Source organism: Chiloscyllium plagiosum, unplaced genomic scaffold, assembly GCF_037043375.1.
Source record: "Chiloscyllium plagiosum isolate Xiang-an unplaced genomic scaffold, Cpla_swu_hap1 HiC_scaffold_35, whole genome shotgun sequence".
Classification (NCBI taxonomy): domain Eukaryota; kingdom Metazoa; phylum Chordata; class Chondrichthyes; order Orectolobiformes; family Hemiscylliidae; genus Chiloscyllium; species Chiloscyllium plagiosum.
Window position 1 is genome coordinate 35,369,180 of NW_028270173.1, and position 23,862 is coordinate 35,393,041.

General features: G+C 43.7%; 1 protein-coding gene across 5 annotated transcripts in view; it reads left to right on the forward strand.

Moving 5' to 3' along the window:
* The window catches only part of LOC122541316 (netrin-G1-like), a 41,813-nt gene that overhangs the window by 12,281 nt on the left and 5,670 nt on the right, over positions 1–23,862 (forward strand). For all 5 annotated transcript variants that reach the window (XM_087978901.1, XM_043677958.2, XM_087978902.1 and 2 more), the window contains 2 exons: positions 14,774–15,417; positions 23,684–23,856. In XM_087978901.1, coding sequence (XP_087835027.1) covers positions 14,774–15,417; positions 23,684–23,856 — 817 coding nt within the window. The remainder of the gene's footprint in view (positions 1–14,773; positions 15,418–23,683; positions 23,857–23,862) is intronic.

Genomic DNA, 23,862 nt, shown 5'->3' on the forward strand with positions numbered 1-23,862 from the left:
GGTAAGGCATTTCCATCAAACTCCTCATGTACGCTGAATATAACTAGAGCCATGTTTCATATTTGTACCATGGTGGTACTGCCACTCACACATAAGATACTTAGAATGTCGGAGCAGGAGAAGGTCATTTATCCCATTGAACCCACTTTACTTTTGAACATGAACATGGTTGGGCCTCTAACTCAGCACCAAATTCCCACACTTTCCCACACATTTTGACACTTTCAGCCTCCAGAATTCTATTTCTTCCTTGAATATATTGAGTGACTTGACTTGTTCACCCTTCTTTGGTAGAGAATTCCATAGGTTCACCACCCCATGAATCAGGTAATTTCTCCTCCTTTCTGTCTAAAATGGTCCACCTCGTGTCCTGAGACCATGACCCCCTTGATTGTCATCACACAAAGAGAGACATCCTCCCTTCATCCTGTCTTTCCAGCTGTGTTGTACATTTTAATGAGTTTGCCGGGGTTCACAGTTGACACACTGAAGGTTCTACAACATTTAACAGCTCATTCACCACCAGATCACCAGCTTTTCACATGAGAATGTACAAACAAAATACACTTTCACTGATAGGTTGCATGGTGCAAGGACACAATACAAATAGCAGCTTTAGTCAGAATTCTTCAGGATTATCTTAGTTCCATATACCATTGAATACTTTATTGTCATTCACGTACTCTTGCTCCTTGACCAAACAAAAGCACCATTTATTCGGAGATGTCTGATACCACCTCAGATGGTAAAAAGAAAGCATTCATAGCTTTGAGGATTGAAATCTCAATCTGTGAAAGCAGGCCATGTGTTCATGTACCCATGCTAATTTCTCTTAATGTCACTCACTAGTCACAGGAGAAGGACATGCATAATGAGTATGAATGTGTGGAGACAGAAAGGAGGCTGTGCCTGATTTAAGGTTCCTGGACCATCACCTCCCCCACCCTTCCATTTCAAATTGCAGGCAGTGTAGCTGGCAGGAGAGCAAGGATCATTGCCTGCACTGAACGGGAGTTTGGATGTGTACACACATCTCACTAGAGAAAAAATACCACGCTCCTATTCCTAGATGCACATGAAATAGTAATGTCTTAAATAAAATATTTTGGCTCACAGAAATATCAAATTGGAGACAGTGCAGAAGAGGTTTACAGGAATGCTTCCAGGGATGAGAACTGTCAGTTATGAGAGGTTGAGTCTATTCTCCTTGGAGAGAAGGGTAAGAAGAGATCTGTGCACATTTTCCACATCACGAGGCTGGATAGAGTAGGTAGAGACAAATAGTTCCCACTTGCCATTGGATCAAGAATCCGAGGTGTAATGATACTATGGCTTTATAAGGTGTATGTTATCCTTTTTGTCATGGAGAGGTTGAGACAGAGGTGTAGAGCAGCGTACTTCAAGCTGATGAAGAAAACAAGTTGTGAGGCTTTGTGTGTTTATTTAAAGTTGGAACAGTAGAAGCAACCTGAATGGGTGGATTCAAGCTCCCACAGAACCTGGATTTTTAGTTTGGTTTTCAGTAGCTGTTGGGGTTGTGAAAGTTACTTTGCTAAAGTTGAAAGCTGGGGCTCTCTTCGTGCAGCTAGAAATGCATGTGAGACTATCTATTTTACTGAATTTGCCTTTGTCAAAGGTGTGTTACTATATTGGCATAGTTCTTGTTTAGTAATTAAATAATCTATCATTCTGTTAAGTTTTCCAATACAGTTAAGTCATTCCATTCCTTTCTTTTGCTTGTATTTTAACCAGTGTATGAATAAAGTGTGTTTTGCTTCAGGGCTGGTAGCTTGACCAATTAAGTTGCATCTGTAATGCAATGTCTGCCACTTCCCTTTAAAATAAGAAAAATGTTAGGGTCTAAGCTATTTCCTTGTCATGTTTTGAGGGGCTTGGTCTGGTTTATAACAAGGACACAGATTTAAATTGATTTGCAAAGGAAACAACTTTCAGATGAAACACAACGTTTTCACATGAATCTGGAATTAACTGCATAGAAGTTTGGTGGAAGCAGGTTCAACTGAGATATTCAAGAGGACATTGGATGGTCATTTGCAAAGAAACAATATGAAAGGTTATGAGGAATAGGCAGAAAAGTGACACTAAGTAATGACGTTCTTTTGGAGAGGCAACATAGACACAATGGACCAAATGGCCTTCTTTGGCACCGTAACATTTCTTTGATTGTGTGATAACTTTATGTATTTCCATACAGCTTCTGGATCTCGCTCCCCATCTATGAGAGAAGAAAAGAGCCCCATTTTCCATACATATTTCTCGCACCATTCTGAACAGTACCTCTAAGGAAGAAGATGCAGCACCTTCAGAGGCTGCGCCTTCCTCTCCAGCTTCCACCAATGCAGAGATTCTAGAGTAGCTTCAGGGTCACATTCTAGTGAGGACAACACTGACCAAAGGACACAGCTACAGAGGGAGGTTACAGCTACACTGAAGAACAGGTCCTTGATGAGCCCATTCCAGATGATAAGCATCTGCACTCAGCAATTAATGAGTTCTTGTAGATGCATAAGCAAATACTAATGTCAATTAGGGAAGGAAATCTGCTGTTCCTACCTGGGATAGTGCAATGTGTCAGTGGGTTACATTGCTGCCTCACAGCGCCAGGAACCAGGGTTTGATTCCAGCCTTGGGCGACTGTGTGTGTGGACTTTGTACATTCTCCCCGTGTCTGAATGGGTTTCCTTTAGGTACTGTCATTCCCTCACACAGTCCAAAGATGGGCTTAGGTGGATTGGCCATCGTAAAGTGCCCATAGTGTCCAAGGATGTGAAGGCCAGGTGGATTATTAGAAATGGGAAATGCAAGATTATAGTGACAGGGTGGATTTGGGTGGGATGCTCTTTGTGTGGACTTGATGACATGCTTCCACACTGTAGGGACTCAATGATTCTACCTGGTCTGGCCTACGTATGAATGCAAACCCACAGCGATGTGGCTAACTGTTAACTGTCCTCTGGTTGATTATGGATGGGCAATAGATTTTGGGCTAGGTAGTGATGCCCACATCCCATGAATGAATAAATTTAAAAAATAGCAGGGGATCATTTCACAGAGGTGCCAGAAACGTGTAGCAAAGAGACCATATGCCATTGGATGTGTGAACAGATGGCTGCCTACATGTAGTAGGTAACAGGCAATGTAGAGAGGCAGGATTTGCTCTGTCAGTCAGTCTGTGGATGCATTCATTCTCTGACTGGATGAAATGGAGCTCAGACATCTTTACCCTTCCTCCCCATGCCCCATCCCCTTAATAGGGTGAGGGAGGTGCCATTAAGTACAGACAGGGTGAAGGAGTGATAGCCAGACAATCAGGAAGTCCCGTTGTGCCAAGGCTCTCTGCCTCCGCTGTGCCAATGACTTGGCCACCACCATCTGATAATTCTGAGAAGGTTGCAACTGCATCTACACATGAGACACTCAGAACAACCCAGGAATATTAGGGCAGGGAAGGGTGGGGTGGGGTGGGGTGGGGAAGAGGTGCCAAAGCCAGCAGAGCCGTCAGCTGGGACTCCTCAAGCTCAGCTGTTGAGAAAGCTCCCAACCGTCATGATAGGTATAGACAGATTAAAGAGTCCTCAAATCACACTGGATTTGCAGGTATCAATATTATGTAGAATCATGCAGTGTTTGTGTTTTTATTATATATTTATGGGATTAGGCCAGCACTTATTGCCTATCCCTAGTTGCCCAGAGAGCAGTTAACAGTCAACAACATTGCTGTGGGTCTGGAGTTGAATGTCAAACAGACCAGATAAAGATAACTGTTTCCTTCCCTGAAGGACATCAGCAAACCAGATGGGTTTTTCCTGACTATTGACAATGGTTTCATGGTCATCATTAGGCTCTTAATTCCAGGTTCGTTTTTAAATAAGTGAGTTCAAATTGCATCATTTGCCATAAGAGGATTTGAACCCAGGTCCTGAGAACTTTCACCTGGGTCTCTAGGGATTAATTGTCTAGCAATAATACCACTAGGACATTGCTTCAGTTCACAAATACTGCTTTGTAATCCAGTAATGTGGTCCTTTGCTACCGAGAGAAGGCTTTTAATTGATTCTAAAACAAAAACAGAAATTGGGGGAAAAACTGAGCAGGTCTGGGAGAAAAAAAGAATTAACACTTTGAGACCAGGGCTGATCACCAAAGTGATTGTGTGCACCATGCGATGTTGGGCCTAGAACAAAGGCTGTCAGTCTCTGTTGCCCTTTGGGAGGAATGTGACTGTGGGAAAGAGAAATCTTGAGCTAGATGTGTGTCTTTGGACAGGCACTCAGTATTTTGTAGGCCCTCAAAATGTCTGCAATAGATTAATGTCTCTTGCTCACTGACCATTCAGGAAGGGCATGTCATCCAACATGACACGGTACTAATGCTCTGGGTCAAAATCTGGACAGGAACTCAAAACCAAAATAAAAAAACAAATACCAATAAAGAAGCATAAAATGCTCACATGTATGTTAGGAGTCAGATATTGCCTTTATGATAGGAATGTCTCTCAGCCAAGGCTCCATGCTGCGAATGTTCATCTACGTCTGTTCAAAAGCATTCAGGTTCAAATGTAGCCACTACTAGGTTAACTTACCCTGTCTACCACATCACCCTGGCTTCTTAAATGGCAACATTAGCAGCTTTGCCTCCAACAGTATCTCCATTGGACTCCTCCTCTATCCTGTTTGCATGGACATATGGTTTGGTCCGTTTCACCTTCTTGCTAAATTGTCACCCGTAGTTGAGCTACGTTGTGCAAGGAACAACAATCATGATTAGTGGAGCCTCTGTCCAGAGAGTACCGGAGTACTCCAGGCAAAGAAGTGCATTTTCAGGAGATCAAACATTCAGTGATGGCTCTGGTGGATATATGGGCAGCAGTGTACCATTAAATCCTCCCCTTCTAATGTGCTCTCTCCCCCGAACATGCTTTAATCTTTCCCTACGACTGTGGCTTCACTTATAGTTTCACTCATCCTCCTGAGTTTCCCCCTAAGCCCTCACCCATCCAGCCCACCAATAGACTTGGAACACCCTTTGTGCGAGTCATCTGCTCCTTCATCGGTTAACCTCATAACCCCATTGTGTTCCCCATTCTCAGTATGCTGCATTCACTTCTCCTTAACCCTACATAGTAGCTTTTCCCTCTGCCTCCCAATTGCCTATCTCCATTCGCTAAGATCCTTCTGGTACTGCTAAACAGCCACACCAAAGGCGAGGGGCAAGGGTTGAGAAAGTTGAAATTTCACAGTGACCTCAGCCAATTAAACTGGTACTGTTGGCACCACTCTGCATTGCAATCCAGCCATCCAGTCCCTTTGGCCTTGGGCCTTCCCCAATGGCCTATTCTGTGGTGCAGTTAATCAATTTCCTGAAACCAGGGAAGATAACATCTATCATCTCCTTCCATTATTTAGCTGGTCATCTCTTCAATTAAATTCAATTCAGAAATCAATTATGACTCCCACTGAATTCACTCATGTTTCCCAAGGTGTCCCTCATATTATGTCTCACAAAAATTTTCAACTCATTCCCAACAATGGAAGCGAAGCTTGTGGCTCTATGATTCAATGGTTTGTTGTCCCAAGCCTGAAGTTAGGAATCACATTTACTGCATTTCAGTCCCCTGGCATTTGGCTTAAGTCTTGGGAATTCTGAAGCGTCTCCTCTGAAACCATTCAGAATTGCTTGAGCCATTCACTACATTCACTACATGTGTTTTGAGGTTCACTCACAAAGGGAGGATCATTGGCACTTCTGTCGAAACACAGTCTGACTTATGCAGCTAAATCTCTGACAGCCAATTATTTCTGAGTCCCAGCAGCAACACTAAAAAAAATCCAAGTGAGCCATGACAGACGATGAATGTTAATGTTGAGTTTCTGGGTTTCATCTTTAACATTAAGACTTGCATTGGTATCGAACTATTCACTACCTTACAAGGTCCCAAAGTGCGTCATTGCCTGTGCAATACATTTCAAAATTCAGTCACTGAATTGCAAATGCAGTAACCAATTTCAGCAGAGCAAGATCCACCAGCAGGTGAGCTGATAACCAGGTTCTCTCAGGATTATTTATATTGTCTCTTCCTTTGCTTCTCAATGTAATGCCTTGCAGCACAGAAAGTGACCATTCAACCCATTGATGCAAGCTTGTTGAAAGAGCTTTCTTCGATAGTCCAGCAATTGTTTTCCTTTGAACAAAAAACAAAGGACAAAGAAAATTTACAGCCCAGGAACAGGCCTTTCGGCCCTCCAAGCCTGAGCCAATCCAAATGTACTGTCTCAACCTGTCGCCCAGTTCCTAAGCATCTGTATCCCTCTGCTCACCACCTACTCATGCATCTGTCCAGCCACATCTTAAATGAATCTACCATGCCTGCCTCTACCACCTCCGGTAGCAACGAGTTCCAAACGCCCACCACCTCCTGTGTGAAGTACTTGCTGCACGTATCCCCCTAAAAGTTTCCACCTCTCACCTTGAAAGAGTGACTTCTCGTTATTGAATCCTCCACCCTGGGTAAAAGCTTGTCTCTATCCACCCTGTCTATACCCCTCAATCAGGTCCTCCCTCAATCTCCTTTTTTCGAATGAAAATAAACCTAACCTACTCAATCTCTCTTCATAGCTAGCACCTTCCATACCAGGCAACATCCTCGTAGACCTTCTCTGCACCGTCTCCAAAATGTCCACATCCTTTAGGTAATGTGGCAGCCAGAACTGTACATAGTATTATTTCTTTCCAGATATCATAAGTGACTTTTCTTTAACCAATTTTGATTAGTTTCTCAGGGTCAGGATGGGTACAATGGACTGTTTGGTCTCCATTTGTACTGCATGAGTCATCAATACTTTCTGCTGTCTTAAAAGTGCTTGTTTGAAGCAAATTTGAAGAATCAATGGGATTTTTGTCTGGTCAAGCCAATCATTTGCGCTGTAATATTACAGTCTATTCTTCAGTGACAAAATTTTGATTCTCACATGGGAGGGTCTGAAACAGACAGCAATAAGTGATCTGGGGCCAGAGACTTTTCCTCTGTTAATCCTCACTCTGACCAAATTCTCACTCACTGACCACTGACCCAAAAAACCAGGTTACACATTAAACTTTACAAGCCTCTTTATTCCTGGATCAGACCTCCCTAACTACGTTGTTCCCTTTGGGAATGTTCTGTTCACTTTAGCAGCTTAGTGGGACAATCTTTGAAGAATTATTTATTGGCTGATGTGACAATGACTGACTGACCCCAGACCCTGTCATCAGTGATGGATTTATTTATCGACCAGTTTGAATGATGAGGAGTCTCAGTTCCATCTCCTGTTATTCTGTTTCTCATTCTCTGTAATGCCCACACGAAAATTTAATTATAAATACAGATACAAAAAGACAGGCAAGGTCGTGAGTTCAATCCCAATGCCAGAGATATTTGCTGTGGAGTTCCGAGTTCTCTGTCTCTTCAAGAAATATTTATTCCTCAATAATATATCCCTCATTATATCATTGCCGTTTGTGGAATCCTGCTCTGCGCAAGCTACAGGCAGTGCTGCACCTCTCGATCTTTCATCCCTTTTCCACCTTTCTTGTTCACCAGAAATTCTTTCTCTTTTGTCTTTGAGCTCTTGCTGTTAGCTGTTATTGTATTCACCCCCTCCTCTCCAACACCCTGCTCAGCACTGGAATAGAAAGTAAACACAGGGATTAAAGCTGTTGCTTCAATCCAGTTTCGCAATGAATCGGTGGGCTATGTGACAAATTGATCACAGACATGAAGCTGAATGAGGCTGGGTCCAGTAGGGAGATTAGTCTGAGGTGATTGCCTTTTCCTAGAGACACTTTATTAGAAACAAATCACCCATTGAGTGAATGGGGGAGGGGATTTAAATTGAAAGTGCAGCGTCTAGTGAAAGGTGACTGTGCTGTATAAGGACTGACCTACACAGTGTCCTGGCAATAATGTGGGATTTACATCACTGTTTGGAAGAGATTTACTATAGATGCTCATTCTTTCTCTAGTGTGCGTTCTATTCGCTGAAACCTCTGCCTAGTCTTCTCACTTCTGAAATGTTTGGACACAAACACCAGGTGCAGAGTTCTGAGTTTCATTAACTTGTGCAAACATTCATTTCTATCAGCTCACTGCCTTCGTAATTAAATTCCAGTGCTTAGATTTCTATCGAGCTGCCTCACAAGACCTTGGCATAGAATGGTTCTCCCTTTCGGAAATCCAATCGCGGAATGTCGGAGTCACGGAAACTTATTCCCATCCCCAGCCACCATGATTATCTTTGGTAGTGGGTTTGGTGACATGCTTTGCCATTTCAGGAGGTAGTCAAGCGTCTGCAGTATTGTGTATGACTGAAAACACGGAACCAGGGAGGAAAAAGGATCAGAGGCAGGCCCTTCGAACCTGCTGAACCATTCAATATTATCACAGCTGACCATCCAACTGGTCCCTCACTTTCTCTCCATGTCCTTTGATGCCTTCAGCCTTAAGGGCAGCACGGTGTCTCAGTGGTTAGCACTGCTGCCTCACAGCGCTAGGGACCCGCGTTCGATCCCCGCCTCGGGCAACTGCCTGTGCGGAGTCAGCATATTCTCCCCGTGTCTGTGTGGGCTTCCTCCGATAGTCCAAAGATATGCAGGCCAGGTGAATTGGCCATGCTAAGTTGCCCATAGTGCTAGGGGCCCTAGTCAGGGGTAAATATAGCATCTGGGCGGGTTACTCTTCGGAGTGGACTTGTTGGGCTGAAGACTCTGTTTTCATACTGTAGGGAATCTAATCTAAACTCTTTGAAAACCTGCAATGCGTTTGTCTTAACTGCTTTCTGCGGCAGAGAATTCCACGATTTTACCCCTCCTTGGGAGAAAATGTTTTTCCTTACCTCAGTTCGAAATGGCCTAACTCATATCCTTAGACTGTGACCCCTGGATCTGGACTCTCCAGTCATCAGGAACATCATTTCTGTATTTACCCTGTCAAGCCCTGTCAGAATTTTATGGATTTCTATGGGATCCCATTTCATTCTTCAAAACTCCAATGAATAAATTCCCAAACAGTATAGTCTTACTTCAGACTAAGTCCTGCCATCCCAGGAATCCATCTGGTAAACATTCGCTCTTGTACATCCTTCCTCATATACGGAGACCAAAAACTGCACACAGAATTCCAAGTGTGATCTCACCAAAACCCTGTACAATTGCAGCAAAACACCCTTGCTCATATCCTCCCATTCTTTTCCTATGAGAGTCAGGAGTCCGTGCCTTCTTCACTGCTTGTTGCACTTGCGTGCAGTGACTGGTGTACAAAGACACCCAGGACTCCTGCTTATGGTGGTATAATTTGCCACATTAGAAAGGAGTTAAGAATCAGCAGCATCGTGTGGGGCTGGAGCCACGTACTGTTCAAGACTAGGTAAGGGCAGCAAATGTTGAAGCTCGGTGTCTAATGTAAAGTGACTGTCATTTCTCAGGAATAGTGGACTAGGGCCCTGTCAATAATGTGGATCACACGACACGTCCATCACCGGGAGTCAGCTGAGACCAAATGTCAGTTCTGATGGATCTGCCTGTTGTAACCTGGGAAATCAAAAGACTGTTCAAAAGCAGGTTTCCCTTCCTGAAGGACATTCTTGGGCTAGTTGGAATTCCATTGCAATCTGATGTTTACTGCTTCCTGGAATTTTAAAATTGAAATCAAATTCTCAATCTGCCCACTGAGGGATTTGAACACAGCTTCTCCGGATTCTTAGTAACAATCATTTCGCTGCACTCAACATTTCTTCGCTGCATCAGATTGGTTTAGCACTGGCTTCAGCCCAACACAATGGAGCTATGACACGTTGAACAGCGCTCTAGTGCTGGGGGTGGTGGAGGGCTTGGAAATGATGAAAGGTGAATGCAAAGGAGGTGTTCCCAATTGTGGGGGGAGGGGAACTAGGAAAACTTCAGATAGTCAGTAATAAAACCAAGTGGGAATTAGGAGGAAAAGAAATCCACGAAAATAATGACAGTGAGGAAGTCAGCACCGCAAGGAGTGGTGGAGGCTAATAATAGAGAAGTTTGAGAATAAGCGAGGAGTACAGATGAGGGGGGAAAATAAATAAAGGATACGTTGATGGGATGAAACAGAAGAGGAAGCTGGTATGCTAAATAAACATCACCGTGGACTAGTTAAGCCAAATGGCCAGAATACGTGTGTGTTTTTTTTTAAATGAACTCAACCTAATTGTCTGCAGACACCACTTGGAGTCAGCATCTTGAGCGGCAACTGTTAAGAGTCAGTGAAACTGAAAATGAACACAGTTCTATAGAAATAAACGTACATTTCTAGGGCACGTTTCACAACCACGGGCATGTGACAAATAATATTTGCCATCGTCCCTGAGGACCACAGGGCTGCTCTGTTATTAGTTGAACCCAACGTTGTTCACCGCTCCTCGGGTGAAGGGAGAGGTTGAGAAGGCGAGATCTTCATGGTAAGCTCAGAAAGTAATGTCGAGCTGCATCCTTTACTCCATCCCCATCCATCACCAGTCTTAATACTACCTACGGGACATAGTTCCATTCACTCCCTCTTAATTCATGCCCCCGTGCATCACTTTGGGATATTTTCCAATGCTTAAATTAATTCGAACAAAGGACAAATTACTCGCTGCTTGGAAGTAACAAGATTCTGTGGGAGTGAACTTTACGGAGCCAGTAACTTCTGTCTTTAATAACCTGCTAATGAACACCATTAACCAGGGGAATGAACCGTGCCGATAGCGAATGCTTTCGTTAGCGATAGCGACAGGATCTCAGTCACACGACACGTTGTAAATCCAAGATAACAGCACTTAAAGCTCTGAAATAAACGTCAGGGGGTGAGTGGATTTGTTGCAGTAACAATGATTCATAAGAGCCTGCATTTACACTCCACCGTGACAGAAACAGTTTCTGAACTATACGATCCTTCATATTAAAAGCTCTTCCCTTCCCGTGATGATGCAGCCAGAGCGGATTCAGTTTCTGGCTTGGCCGGGTGGTGATGATCAATTACTGGTTCAACAACAACTTGTATTTATGTAGCACCGTCGACAGTAATTAGATATTCCCAAGGTTCCTTGCAGAAGGATAAGTCAGACAGGAATTGACAGCGAGCCACATCGTAGGAGGGGTGGTGCGATTCTCTTTTTTAAGAGTGACTGAATGGAAGGGAGTGCGTCCAGGGGTTTACAAAAGGAACCGTAGGTGAGACGGTACTGTGCAGCATAACAAACCATTTTTTGAAATGGGACGATGCTCGATAAGGCCAGAATTGAAGAAAGGCAAGGGTTTGGGAGGAATGTGGTCTGGAGGCGTTGAGAGCAAGACCAGGAATTTGAACACCAGGACGAGAATTTTTAAACTGAGCGGTTGCTGGCGTCCATTGTAGACCACGAGTGGGGGTAGGGGAGGCTAAAGTGTAAGTAAGGCTAAAGGCAGCAGTGTTTTCACATGAGCAGAAGGTTACAGAGGGAGAAGGAATCGATCAGCCAAGATTTGAAACAGTCTGGTGGTAACCCCGACACAAGCTGATGCAGGGCAAAACGGGAAACAAGCAATCTTATTGCAAATTGTGGCCCGATTGGGGATTGGGAATGAGAGATAATGCAAAGGATTGGTAGAGTGAGATCTCCCCTCTGCGTCTCTATTCACTCCCACTGTGATTTTCCACTGAACTCCCACCAGCGACTGACACTCGAGATTCCTCACTGTTGAAACAGCATCATTATTGAGAAGCATCAGGTGTAGGACTGGGACACTGAGCTGTTAATGATGTATCGAGCATACAGCGATTCAGGAGCACTTAACATCTGTACTGTTAAATTATTCATTTATACTCCACGCAGCTTTTGGGTTCGGTTACTAGTATTCACTCAATTTGACTTACATAAAGGACTAAAAATATTTCTTCCCCTAATCTGTAGCTTTGGTTAATTTCCTTAGTCGATGCTGTGACAATTATACATTAATTGTTCTCGATTCTCTGTGTGTTACTACACTCTCCGTCTTCAGCACACACATTAGTTTGTTTAATTGCCGCAAACATCCACTATGAAACAGATTTCACTTGTACATGGTTTACAGGGTGGAATCGTTTTCGGCAGGACCTATTTTGCAGAATTCAGATAGCGCCGCGGTGTGCCCCGTCCCCGTCCTGAGAAAGCATCTCCCACAACTCCGCTCGCCACCATCAACGCACGGCGGCTGCATTCTGCCTGGAGTTCGTGATTAACGACAACGATTTACTCGAAATCTTTTCGCGGTACATCACAAACTCCACTCTCTCTACCACCAGCGCACGATGGCTGTAGGTGTGCCCCATGTGCAAGATTCATTGAAGCAACTCGTTAAGGCCTATCTACAGCACATTCCAAATACACTCCCTTCATAATCTAGAAGACCCAGAGAAGGAGGAGTTTAATCGACACAAAAATGAGGTGCTGCATTTTGATAGGGCAACGCTCATACACTTAACGGTAAGATCCCGGGGACTGCTGCCGAACAAAGAGACCTTGGAGTGCAGGTTCATAGTTCCTTGAAAGTGGAGTCCCAGGTTATCACGATAGTGAAGAAAGCTAGTGCGCTTGCCTTTGTTCTGGTCTCCCAGCAATAGGAAAGATGTTGTGAAACTTGAAAGAGTGCAGAAAAGATTTACAAGGATGTTGTCAGGGTTGGAGGGTTTGAGCTATAGGGAGAGGCTGAATAGGCTGGAGCTGTTTTCCCTTGAGCACTGGAGGCTGAAGGGTGACCTTATAGAGGTTTATGAAATCATGAGGGGTATAGATAGGGTGAATAGTCAAGGTCTTTGCCCCAGGGCATGGAAGTCCAAAACTAGAGGGCATAGGTTTAAGATGAGAGAGGAAACCTTTAAAAGGGACCTAAGGGGCAACTTTTTCACACAGAGGGTGCTGCGTGCATGGTATGAGCTGCCAGAGGAAGTAGTGGAGGTTGGTACAATTACAATGTTTAAAAGGCATATGGATGGGTATATGAATAGGAAGGGTTTGGAGGGATATGGGCAAAATACGTTAGGATATTTGGTTAGCTTGGATGAGTTGGACCGAAGGGTCTGTTGCCATGCTGTACATCTCTATGACTCTGACTCAAAGCTCATCAAGGGTAATACCATTGCCTCCATGTTTTCCTCTAAGGCACACACCAACCTAATTTATAATTGTGAAAGTCAGGGGATGACATTGTTCAGAATGTGGCTATTCAATGCATTTTACTTATGCAAATCCTCTGAAAGATCTATCTAGTCCCACTCCCCCTGCTATTTCTCCATGATCCTGCAGTCTACTCAAGGAATAGCGATTGCTTCCCAAATCCTGTGCTGTTGTATAACTCATGGCTGTAAATATTTTGATGATGTGAAACTATTTTTAGTTAGACAGTGAACATCATTCTTCAGCACAACAGTAATATAATTATCCCATTGTCTAACTGTCCAACACAGAGTGCAGTGTGATGGAGCACTGACAGATTTATGAAAAACTTCTCCTGGAAATAATTGGACTGTGAGGATATTCCTACATTCCATGTCAGTGCAGTGGGTGGAATACTCTGTATCTAACCAGTGCAGTACCTGCACTGAAAATGTTCAATGGAGACAGTGTAGAGAGAGTTTTACTTTCAGGTTAAAGTGTAGAGAGGGATTCACTCTGCATTTAACCAAGTGCTATACCTGCCTTGGGAGTAACTGAAGGAGTCAGAGCAGAAGTATCTATCCCTTATGCTGTTAATATCCTGGCAGTGTTTGATGGAAACAATGTCAAGGGGCAATACTTTTAGTTTAAAAAAGAGTCAAGTGAGCTTTACTCTATCTCATCTGCGCTCTAACTGCCCTGGAAATGTTTGATGGAGACAGTGTAAAGGGAACTCTACTCTGTGTCTAACCATATGCTGTACCTTTGCTGGGAATATTGAAAGGGACAGTGTAAAGCAAGCTTTACTCTGCAACTCCGTGTTGTTCTGATGTGTGAGTGTTTTGATAGGAACAGTGGAGTGGAAGCTTTGCTCTGTATGTAACCATGTGTTGCTCCCCCCATCCTGGAAGGATTGGATTGAGGCAATGTCAAAGGAGCTTTGCTCTATATTTGAAATAATGCTGTGTCTGTCCCAGCAGTATTTGACAGGAATAATGTAGGGAAAATGTCATTCTGTATCTCACTCTGGGCTGCACCTATCCTGGGCGTATTTCATACAAACAATGTAGATGTAGGTTTGCTTTGTATCTAACCATGCTGTGCATGTTCTGGGGTATTATTTGGATGGGGTAAAGGGAGCTTTAATCTGTATCTAACCCTGTGTTAAAGCTGTCTTGTGACGATTTGAGGGAGACAGTTTAAAAAAAGCATTACTCTGTCTCTAACCCCATGCTATATCTGCCCTGGGAGTAGTTGATAGAGACATTGTAAAGAAAACTTTACTCTGTATCTAAACCTGTTCTGTACCTGCCCTGAGTGTATTTGTTGAGAAGGTAGAGAGGAGAGTTTACTCTGCATCAAACCCTGTGCCGTACCTATCCTGGGAGCATTTGAAAGGGACTGTGTAGGGGGGAGCTTTACTCTGTATCTCACCCTCTGCTATACTGTCCTGGGAGTATTTGGTAGGAACAATGTAGAGGGAGCTTTACTCTGGATCTAACCCTCTGTTGTACCTGTACTGGCAGTATTTAATAGGAACATGTAGAGGAGCTTTACTCTGTGTCTAACACATGCCGTTCCCCTCTCTGTTCCAGGAGAACCCGTACATGTGCAACAATGAGTGTGATGCTCACACGCCTGAGTTGGCCCACCCTCCCGAGCTGATGCTGGATGACGAAGGCAGGATTCCCACCAGCTTTTGGCAAAGTGTGTCCTGGAGGAGCTTTCCCAAGCCCCTGTTGGTCAACATCACACTGTCCTGGGGGAAGAGCATCGAGCTGACCGAAGACATCATCATCACCTTTGAGTCTGGCCGGCCAGAGCAGATGGTCCTGGAGAAGTCCCTGGACCATGGGCGGAGCTGGCAGCCCTATCAGTTCTACGCAGCCGACTGCCTCAACTCCTTCGGGATGGAGCCAAGAAGGGCCCGGGATCTGAGGGCCGCCTCAGTGCTGGACATCATCTGCACCGAGGAGTACTCCAGGGGCTACGTGTGGAAGGTGGACAAGATGGTCCGCTTCGAAATCCAGGAGCGTCTGGCCTTGTTTGGGGGTCCCCGCTTTGGGGACATGGCCTCACTATATGGCCAACTGGACACCACCAAGGAGCTGAGAGATTTCTTCACCCTGACTGACCTGCGGCTCCGGCTGCTGCGGCCGGCCACTGGACCCACCAGCGTCGACCCCCACAATCTCTCCAAGTACTTCTATGCCATCTCCAACCTGGACATCCGTGGCCGGTGAGAGCTCCACAGTCCTTCCTGGGCAGGGTCACAGCCCACATTCACATCCAGGGAGCACGGGGTCAGGGTCTATATCTGGGGAGCAGCCAAAGTGCCAACTAGCAAGGGGGGTCCACCTGGGGACACTATTGAGGGTTACCATGACAGGAAACATCTGGAGGTATTATCAAGGTCAACATCTGGGTCTCCTTTGGGTCATTGTTAGGTTCAATGACTGGGGAGCATGATTGGGGGAAATATATGGGGCCTGCACCTGGAGAACATCTGGAAGCACCATGTGGGTCGAGACTTAGGGGATCATCATTAGGACTAACATCTGGGGAGCAATATCAAGGGATACCATGACAGGAGAATCTAAGGGTTGCTGTCAGAGTCAATATTGTGTGCTTCTATTGGGGCTAACATCTGGATTCATGTATCCGTGGAAGCATCTTGTTTCTGTCTATTTGTGTCAACATCTGATTACTGGTCCCTGTGCAAACATCTGTGTTTACTCTAGCAACACTAACATTGGCTTGACTCTATCTGTGCCAACATCTATGGTAATGTTCTCTGTGCAAACATCTGAATTCACTCTATCTGCCCTAACATCTGGTTTCACGATATCTGTGTTATCATCTGGATTCACACTGCCAATGCCAGCATTTGGATCTATGCTCTCTGTGCTAACATCTGGATTTATTCTATCCATTCCATCATTGGGAGTCATGCTATCTATGTTAACATCTATATCCTTGCTTCCTGTATTAACATCTAGGCTCGTGCTATCTGTACTGGGATATTGAGAACTTTCACTCTGTGAGATTCTTGGAATGTGGGAACACCTTGCTGCTTTTGCTCAGGGTCACTGATGCGAGCTCTCAGTAACTGGTGAGGTTTTATGGAGATGCATAGAAATTCCTCATAGCCCACAGCCCACTTAGCGCTGTCAGCTGCCCATGTGAATTGTGAAACCTTTGCTGAATGGTTGAGTGACAGCCCGTACAGAGTAGCACTGTGACAGCTCCCCCTCTCCTTGCTGATGAGCTTGGCTCTGATCTTTTACAGTTCTGATGTCTGGCTCACCGTGAGGATCTGTTTTCATGCTCAGTGAGCAGCAAGGCAATTTCTGACCCATTCCTTTCAACACTGCCAACTCCATGTCTCATCAGGATTCAGAGAATCCACCAGTACAGAAAAGAAGTCATTCAATCCATTCTATCTGTGCAATCTCTTTGAATGATCTCTCCAAAATTTTTCACAGAACACCCCTATCTCAGCGAACATTTCACCTTCAATTATTTACCCAATTCTCTTCTGAAATGTATTTTATCATCACTTTCTCTCTCCCTTCAGGCAGCAGATTCCAGATCTCAGGAGTTCATTGCATGAAAAAAAATCCGCTCATCTCCCCCTCTGTTTCTTGTGTCCATTATCTTCAACATGTATTATTCCTCTGGCTACTGGTTTTAGTGTCATCATAAACAGTTTCTCCTTAGTTGCCCTGTCAAAACCACTGAAAATCTTCTGAATTATTCGGACTGACCACTTCCTTTGTCCTCAATTTCTGTTCAGTTTCAGTCACTGAGCTCCCATTTACCCAAAGCACCATCTCCAGAACTCAATCATTCACTAAATGAGCGAGTGAGACAAAGAACCTGAGACAAGGAGGCACCAGCATGTAGAGGAGTGGGTGAAAGGACATCAAAACAGGCAGTCAGCATGACCGAGGGGAGTATATGAGAGGAGAAAGTGAGGACTGTAGATGCTGGAGATCAGAGCTGAAAATGTGTTGCTGGAAAAGCGCAGCAGGTCAGGCAGCATCCAAGGAGCAGGAGAATCGACGTTTCCTCACTCCTGAAGAAGGGCTCATGCCCGAAACGTCGATTCTCCTGCTCCTTGGATGCTGCCTGACCTGCTGCGCTTTTCCAGCAACACATTTTCAGAGTACATGAGAGGACCCAAATTCAGACAGTAAATATAATCTAGAGGAGTGGGTGAAAGGACATCAATCAGTCTGTCAGCATCTTGTAGAGGAATGGACATGCTGGGGACTCCTAAACAGGCAGTCAATATTATGCAGAGGAGCACATGAGAAAAGATTCTGAGACAGGAATCCAAAACCATATTGAAGACCAGACAGAAGGACCCTTCAAGAGACAGTCAGTATCAACTAGAAGAGCTAAGGCAGGTAGTGAGTATCACCTGGAGGAGCAGGGAAGAGGAGGAGTCCAAGACACGCTGTCAGAGGCAGACCTAGAGTCAGCAGAACTGTACAGAATTGGTTCTTGCTGTACTGCAGAGAAAGGAGCAAGTTGTTTGTTTCGTCTCTGGTAAGTGGTTACAATCTTTTTCTATTCTTGAGCTTTAACATAGTATACAAAGTGGTTGTAAGTTAACAAAATATATAAAAGTCAGTATACATAAGTGAATATATAAATTAATTAGGACGGCAGAATAGGCAATGTGTCAATGTTGTAGTGTTTGGGTGCTCCTGGATGTCATTATCCTCCAGGGCAAACAAGTATGCAGTACGTGTTCGAAACTGAACACCTTCAGTTCAAAGTTTATGACTACAGGCACTATGATGCATCAGCGAGAGTGAAGAATTCTTTGCACCATGAGGCAGTCACACCAGCTGGATAGGTTCTTGATCAGTGGTCATGTATGGGAAAGTATGACTGCAAGTGATGCAGATAAGATAAGGCAGAGTGCAGGAGTTTCAGCATCTGCAATTGCCCAATAGCTTTGAGAATCACTCAGTCTGTTTGGATGATGGTGTAGGATGCTGGATGGATGAGATAATAGATCATGGTACTATGGTGTAGGAAGACATTCAAGTTAGTGAGTCAACAAGGACAGTCGTATTAACAGGTGATAGTCTATTTAGTCGATTGACAACATTCTCTGCACAAAAGAGGGAGAGTCCAGTTGGTTGTGATCTTTACATAGTGCCAGAATTCAGGACATTGGCTCAGGGCCAACAACATAGACAGAACTAGGAATTATGACCTGCTAGGCACTAAAAAGAAAGAGCAGAACCTCAAAAATTAAAATCTCTGGACTTTTACCTGAGTCACATGTAAGTTGACATAGGAAACATAAAATTATACAGGGAAATATATGAAACTAACTGAAACTCTTGCCATTCATTTGTTACTCTAGAAGAAAGACTATGGTTCAGACTTTTGGGTCACTGGCAACAGTACTGTGCAATTTGGATCTATACTGAGTTAGTCTACATCTCAATTGTGCTAGGTTCAGCATTCTTAAGAACTGCATAAATGGGAAGGTAAAGCATTTTAACTGAAAGGTGGTGACAAGGAATCAAATGTAAATGTAGGTGAATTATCAAGAAGTAGAGTAAATGTAAGAAAGGATAATAGCAATATAGGAAATGAAAGTTAGAGAATGACATGAAAGGGCAGGGAAAGAAAGCTTAGAAATACACCAGATGATTAGTTAGAACATACAGTCATCTTTTAGTATCAGATTAATCAGGCAGAAGAAGTTAAAGTTTGAGAGGAAGCTAATGGCAAGAGTTTCAGTTGGTATGAGCTCTAGGGACCAAGGTTTAATTCAAACCTTGAGCGTCTGTCTGTGTGGAGTTTGCACATTCTCCCCATTTCTAAATGGGTTTCCCCTGGTTGCTCTGGTTTTCTCCTACAGTCCAAAGATGTGTAGATTAGGTGGATTGGCCATGTTAAATTGCTCAGAGTATCCAGGGCTTTGCAGGTTAGGTAGATTAAACATTGGAAATGCAGGGTTTCAGGGAGTGGTTCTGATTGGAATGATTTACAGAGGATCTTTTTGGATTCTATGAAGTAGCTAAAAAGGTAAATTGTAAATAAAAGAATGTTGGTCAGCTAGACAGTGTGACTGAGCAAGTTCTGATAGATAATAAGGAAATTAGCAAATATTTTGTTTTGTCCTTAGTATCAAGCAACAAGAAAGCACACTAGTAACAGCTATAATTGAGGAAGTGGAAGGGAGAGAGGAACTTAGTAAAATTAGTCATGAGTGAAGCAATTTTAAGCAAACTGATGGAGCTGTGAGCAAAATTGACTTCATCCTAGTGTTGGAAAAGAGAGGACTAATCAGTAAGTAGATGTAATGATGTTAGTTTTACAAACCTTCCTCAATTCAGACAGTGTTCCAGGAGACTAGAAAGTACTAAGTTTAAGCCCTGTATTCAAGAAAGTAGAGAAGCAGAAAATATGGAGATACAGGCCAGTTAGATTGATAGTTACAGAGATTATATTCAGACACTTTCAAAAACTCAAGATAATTTGGAAGAGTCAGCATGGTTTAATAAAGGAGAAATCAGGTTTTACCTTTTTTATGGAATTCATTAAAGGAGGAATATGAATTGAGGATTAACAGAAGTTTGTCACCTTAATATATTTTGTTTTCCAGAACACATTTGATAATGTGCCACATCAAAGGTTATTGTTGCAAATTAAAGGGGTAACACATTAGTATTTCTGGCTGGCTCACAAAAGCCAGTGTATGTACAAGTGGTTCCCTGTCTGATTGTCGAATATGATGGATGAAATGCTTGTGTGGGGATTCATCTTCTTAGAATTTACATCAAATAAACAGATGAGTGGAGTGAAGGTATTGGAGTTACTTTCACTTACATACAGATGGGTATGAAATTATGTTATGAAGAAGACATAAGAGGATTGCAGACGGATATAGATCGTTTGAGTTAGTGGACAGATATCTGCTAGAGAAATTATAATGTGAAAAAATGTGAAGTTCATGCTAACTGGAAGAATGAAAATGCAGTGTTAATTAAATGGAAAGAGACTGAGGAGCAAAGCGATTTTGAATGGTTTCAAGAATCAGTCAGATAATGTTATTATGTAGGTGCAGCAAGTAATCAAGAAAGGTAACAGGATGCTAATCTTCATTGTAAAAGGAATTGAGCAAGAAAGTATAAATGTTGTGCTTTATTTATACAGTCCAATGGTGAGACCACACTTGGAATAGTCTGTGCAGTTATGGTTTCCATATTTAAGGAAAGATGTAAATGTAGTGGAGTGACTTTAGATGAGGTTTACTGGATTGATACTTGGAATAGAGATTGTTGTCTCATCAGTAGGTAGTTTGGACAAACTGGGCTTATTTGGAAAGCAGTGGGGTGACTTGATTGAAATGTATAAGATCTTGGATGGTCTTGACAAGGTGCATGAAAAAATGACATTTCCACTTGTTGGTCAATCAAGACCTGAGTGGTTTTAACATCAAAGATCATCCTTTTGGGACACAGATGAGCAGAAAATCTTTATCTCTCTGACGCATGTTCAACTTTGGAACTCTACCACAGAAAATGGTGAGGCAAGTCATTAAACATTTTTAAGGCAGAGTTGATTACATTTTTGTTAGGCAGAGGTTGCTGGTGGTATATGGGAATGTCAAAATTGAAACAAAGATTGATAAGCCATGAGTTTATTGAATGAGGGAGAGACTCAACCTCGTCTTTTTCTGCTCCCATTTTGTATGTATGTCTAGAATAATACCTGATTATTCTACACTTGGCTTCTATGAGACTCACTCGAGCTTTTAATCAAGGAGAATCTTCAGTCACTAATTAGAGAACAGGAGCAGGAAATTGTTTACGTTGTCATTCATTTGTCTCCAAGGAGCTGTATGGGTTTTGCTTACTTTCATAAGACGTGCTCAGAACTGGCAATTAATACAACGTGCACTGTAAAATCTGTAGATTTTGAAGCTTTGCTTTGATGGTAAACTAAGCAGAGGCTTGATGCTATTAACACAGAGTCGGTGACAACAATGTCCCACACCTATTGGTAGGCAGACCATCCCAACAATTTAGGCCTTTTCAAATCTCCAACAAATGCAGGTTGTAATTATGTAGGACACTTAATGTAGTAACAAAAATGGTAAAGTCATTATAGGAGTGTAATGCAGACAAAGTGTTGACGCTGTGTCAAGGAAAGGAAATGACTAAAAGCTTAGCCAAAGAGGCAGGTTTGAAGTATTGGAAGAGAAAAGGGGCATAGTCATTGAGTCATGTAGCATAGAAGAGGCTTTTTAGCTCATTGAACCTGTGCTGGCTTATCTACATATATCCCACTTTTGAGAACTTAGTCCATAGCCTTAAATGTTATGGAATTTCCGCTGTTTGTCCATATATCTTTTAAAGGTTGTGTGATTTCCTGCCTCTCCCTCTAGAATCAGGAGTGATGAAGGCTTTGTAGTATTGTTGTTAGGTAGTTAATCTAGAAACACCGGTAATGTTCTGGGGCCGTGGGTTCAAATCCCATCCAGGCAGATGGTGAAATTTGGTGACATGGTGGCACTGCCTCACAGCACCAAGGACCTGGGTTTGATTCCAACCTCAGGCAACTGTCTGCGTGGAGTCTGCACATTCTCCTCATGTCTGCATGGGTTTTCTCTGTGTGCTCTGGTTTTCTCCCACAGTTTATAGATCTGTAGGTTAGGTAGATTGTGTCGTGGGAAATGTCGGGTTATTGGGATAGATTAGATTAGATTCTCTACAGTGTAGAAACAGGCCCTTTGGCCCAACAAGTCCACACCAACCCTCTGAAGAGTAACCCACCCAGACCCATTCCCTTACCCTAGACTTACACCTGACTAATGCACGTAACACTATGGGCAATTTAGCATGGCCAATTCACCTAAACTGCACATCTTTGGATTGTGGGAGGAAACCCATGCAGACACAGGGAGAATATGCAAACTCCATACAGATAGTCCCCCGAATTGGCAATTGAACCCGAGCCTCTGGTGCTGTGAGGTAGTAGTGCTAACCACTGTGCCACCGTGCCACCCAAATTAATTCTCATGTAAGCTTTTGTGGAAGCTGTATAGACTTTTCATTCAGCCACAGCTGAATTATAGAACTCCTACAATGAGGGAACAGGCCCTCCAGCCCAACAAATCCACACTGACCCTCTGAAGATTAGCCCACCCGAACACATTCCCCTATCTGGATACTCTACATTTAATCCTAACCAACACATAGGCAACCTGACAGGGTTGGTCTGAGTGAGATGCGCTTTGGGATTTTGGACACAGTGAGCCAAATGGCCTTTTTCCATATCATAGGGATTCTGTGATACTATTCTCCCAGCAGGCATTCCAGACTCCAACCATCCTCTAGGTGGATACATTTCTTGTCAAATTCCCTCTCAACCTCCTATTTTTCTTAAAATTCTGCCTGTCTGACTAAGGAGAACAGCTGCTTCCTATCCACACTGTCCATACTCCTCATAATCTTACACACCTCAATCAGGTACCTGTTTAGCCATCTCTTCATAGGCAATGCTTCATCCCAAAGAACATCCTGCTGAATTTCCTCTACACACCCTCCAGTGCAATCACATCCTTCTTATAGTGTGGTGACCAGAATTGCACACAGAACTGTGGGTGGCACGGTGGCTCAGTGGTTAGCACTGTTGCCTCACAGCACCAGGGGACCCAAGTTTGATTCTCGCCTCGGGCAACTGTCTGTGTGGAGATTGCACATCCTCCCTGTATCTGTGTAAATTTCCTCCCACAGTCCAAAGATGCACAGATTAGGCGAATCAACCATGTTATAATTGCCCATAGTGTTCAGGGATATGTGGTTAGGTGAATTAGCCTGGGGTAAATGTAGAGCAGTAGGGGAAAGGGTCTGGGTGGGTGACTCTTCGAAGGGTTGGTGTGGACTTGTTGGGCCGAGGGGTTCACTGTAGGGATTCTGTATCTATATCTGTATCTAACTCCAGATGTGGCCTAACCAAAGTTTTGTACAGCAGCAACGTATCTTCCCTGCTTTAGTAATCGGTGGGAGATTAGCGAAGGGATTTAACGCCCGAACAGCTGAAGACTCACTCACTTGCAATGCTGCAGTAAATGCCATGGGATATTTTGATGCCTTAAAGGCGCCATAAAATGCAACGTCTGGTCATTTTTATTGTTACCACGGGCATTTTTGCCGGCTGTTAATTTTGGGCCGGACGGTGACAGGCGCTATGCAAACTCAAATCCATTTTGTTGAGCCCGGTGACAAACTTTCTGCCAACTTAACCTTTGTTGCTGCTCAGAATCTGATCACTAACAGGCAGAACCCCAACCAGAAACAGACCCCTCGCCTGGTATTGAAATGTGATAAATGTGACAGCTGTGTTTCTTTGTGAAGTTGGTCATGAGGAGGGGGTTGGGGTTGGGGGAGTAGGTGCGGGCTGCCGGTGCGGAGAATGTGATCTCTCACAGAGCTGACCAGTGGCTTTTTGCTGTTGTGTGTTGTCAGGTGCAAGTGTAACCTTCACGCCAACAACTGTGTCATGAAGAAGGGGAAGCTGAGCTGTGAGTGTGAGCACAACACCACGGGGCCGGACTGCGGTCGATGCAAGAAAGGTTTTCATGGCCGACGATGGAGAGCAGGCTCGTACCTTCCCATCCCCAAAGGGACGGCCAATGTCTGTGAGT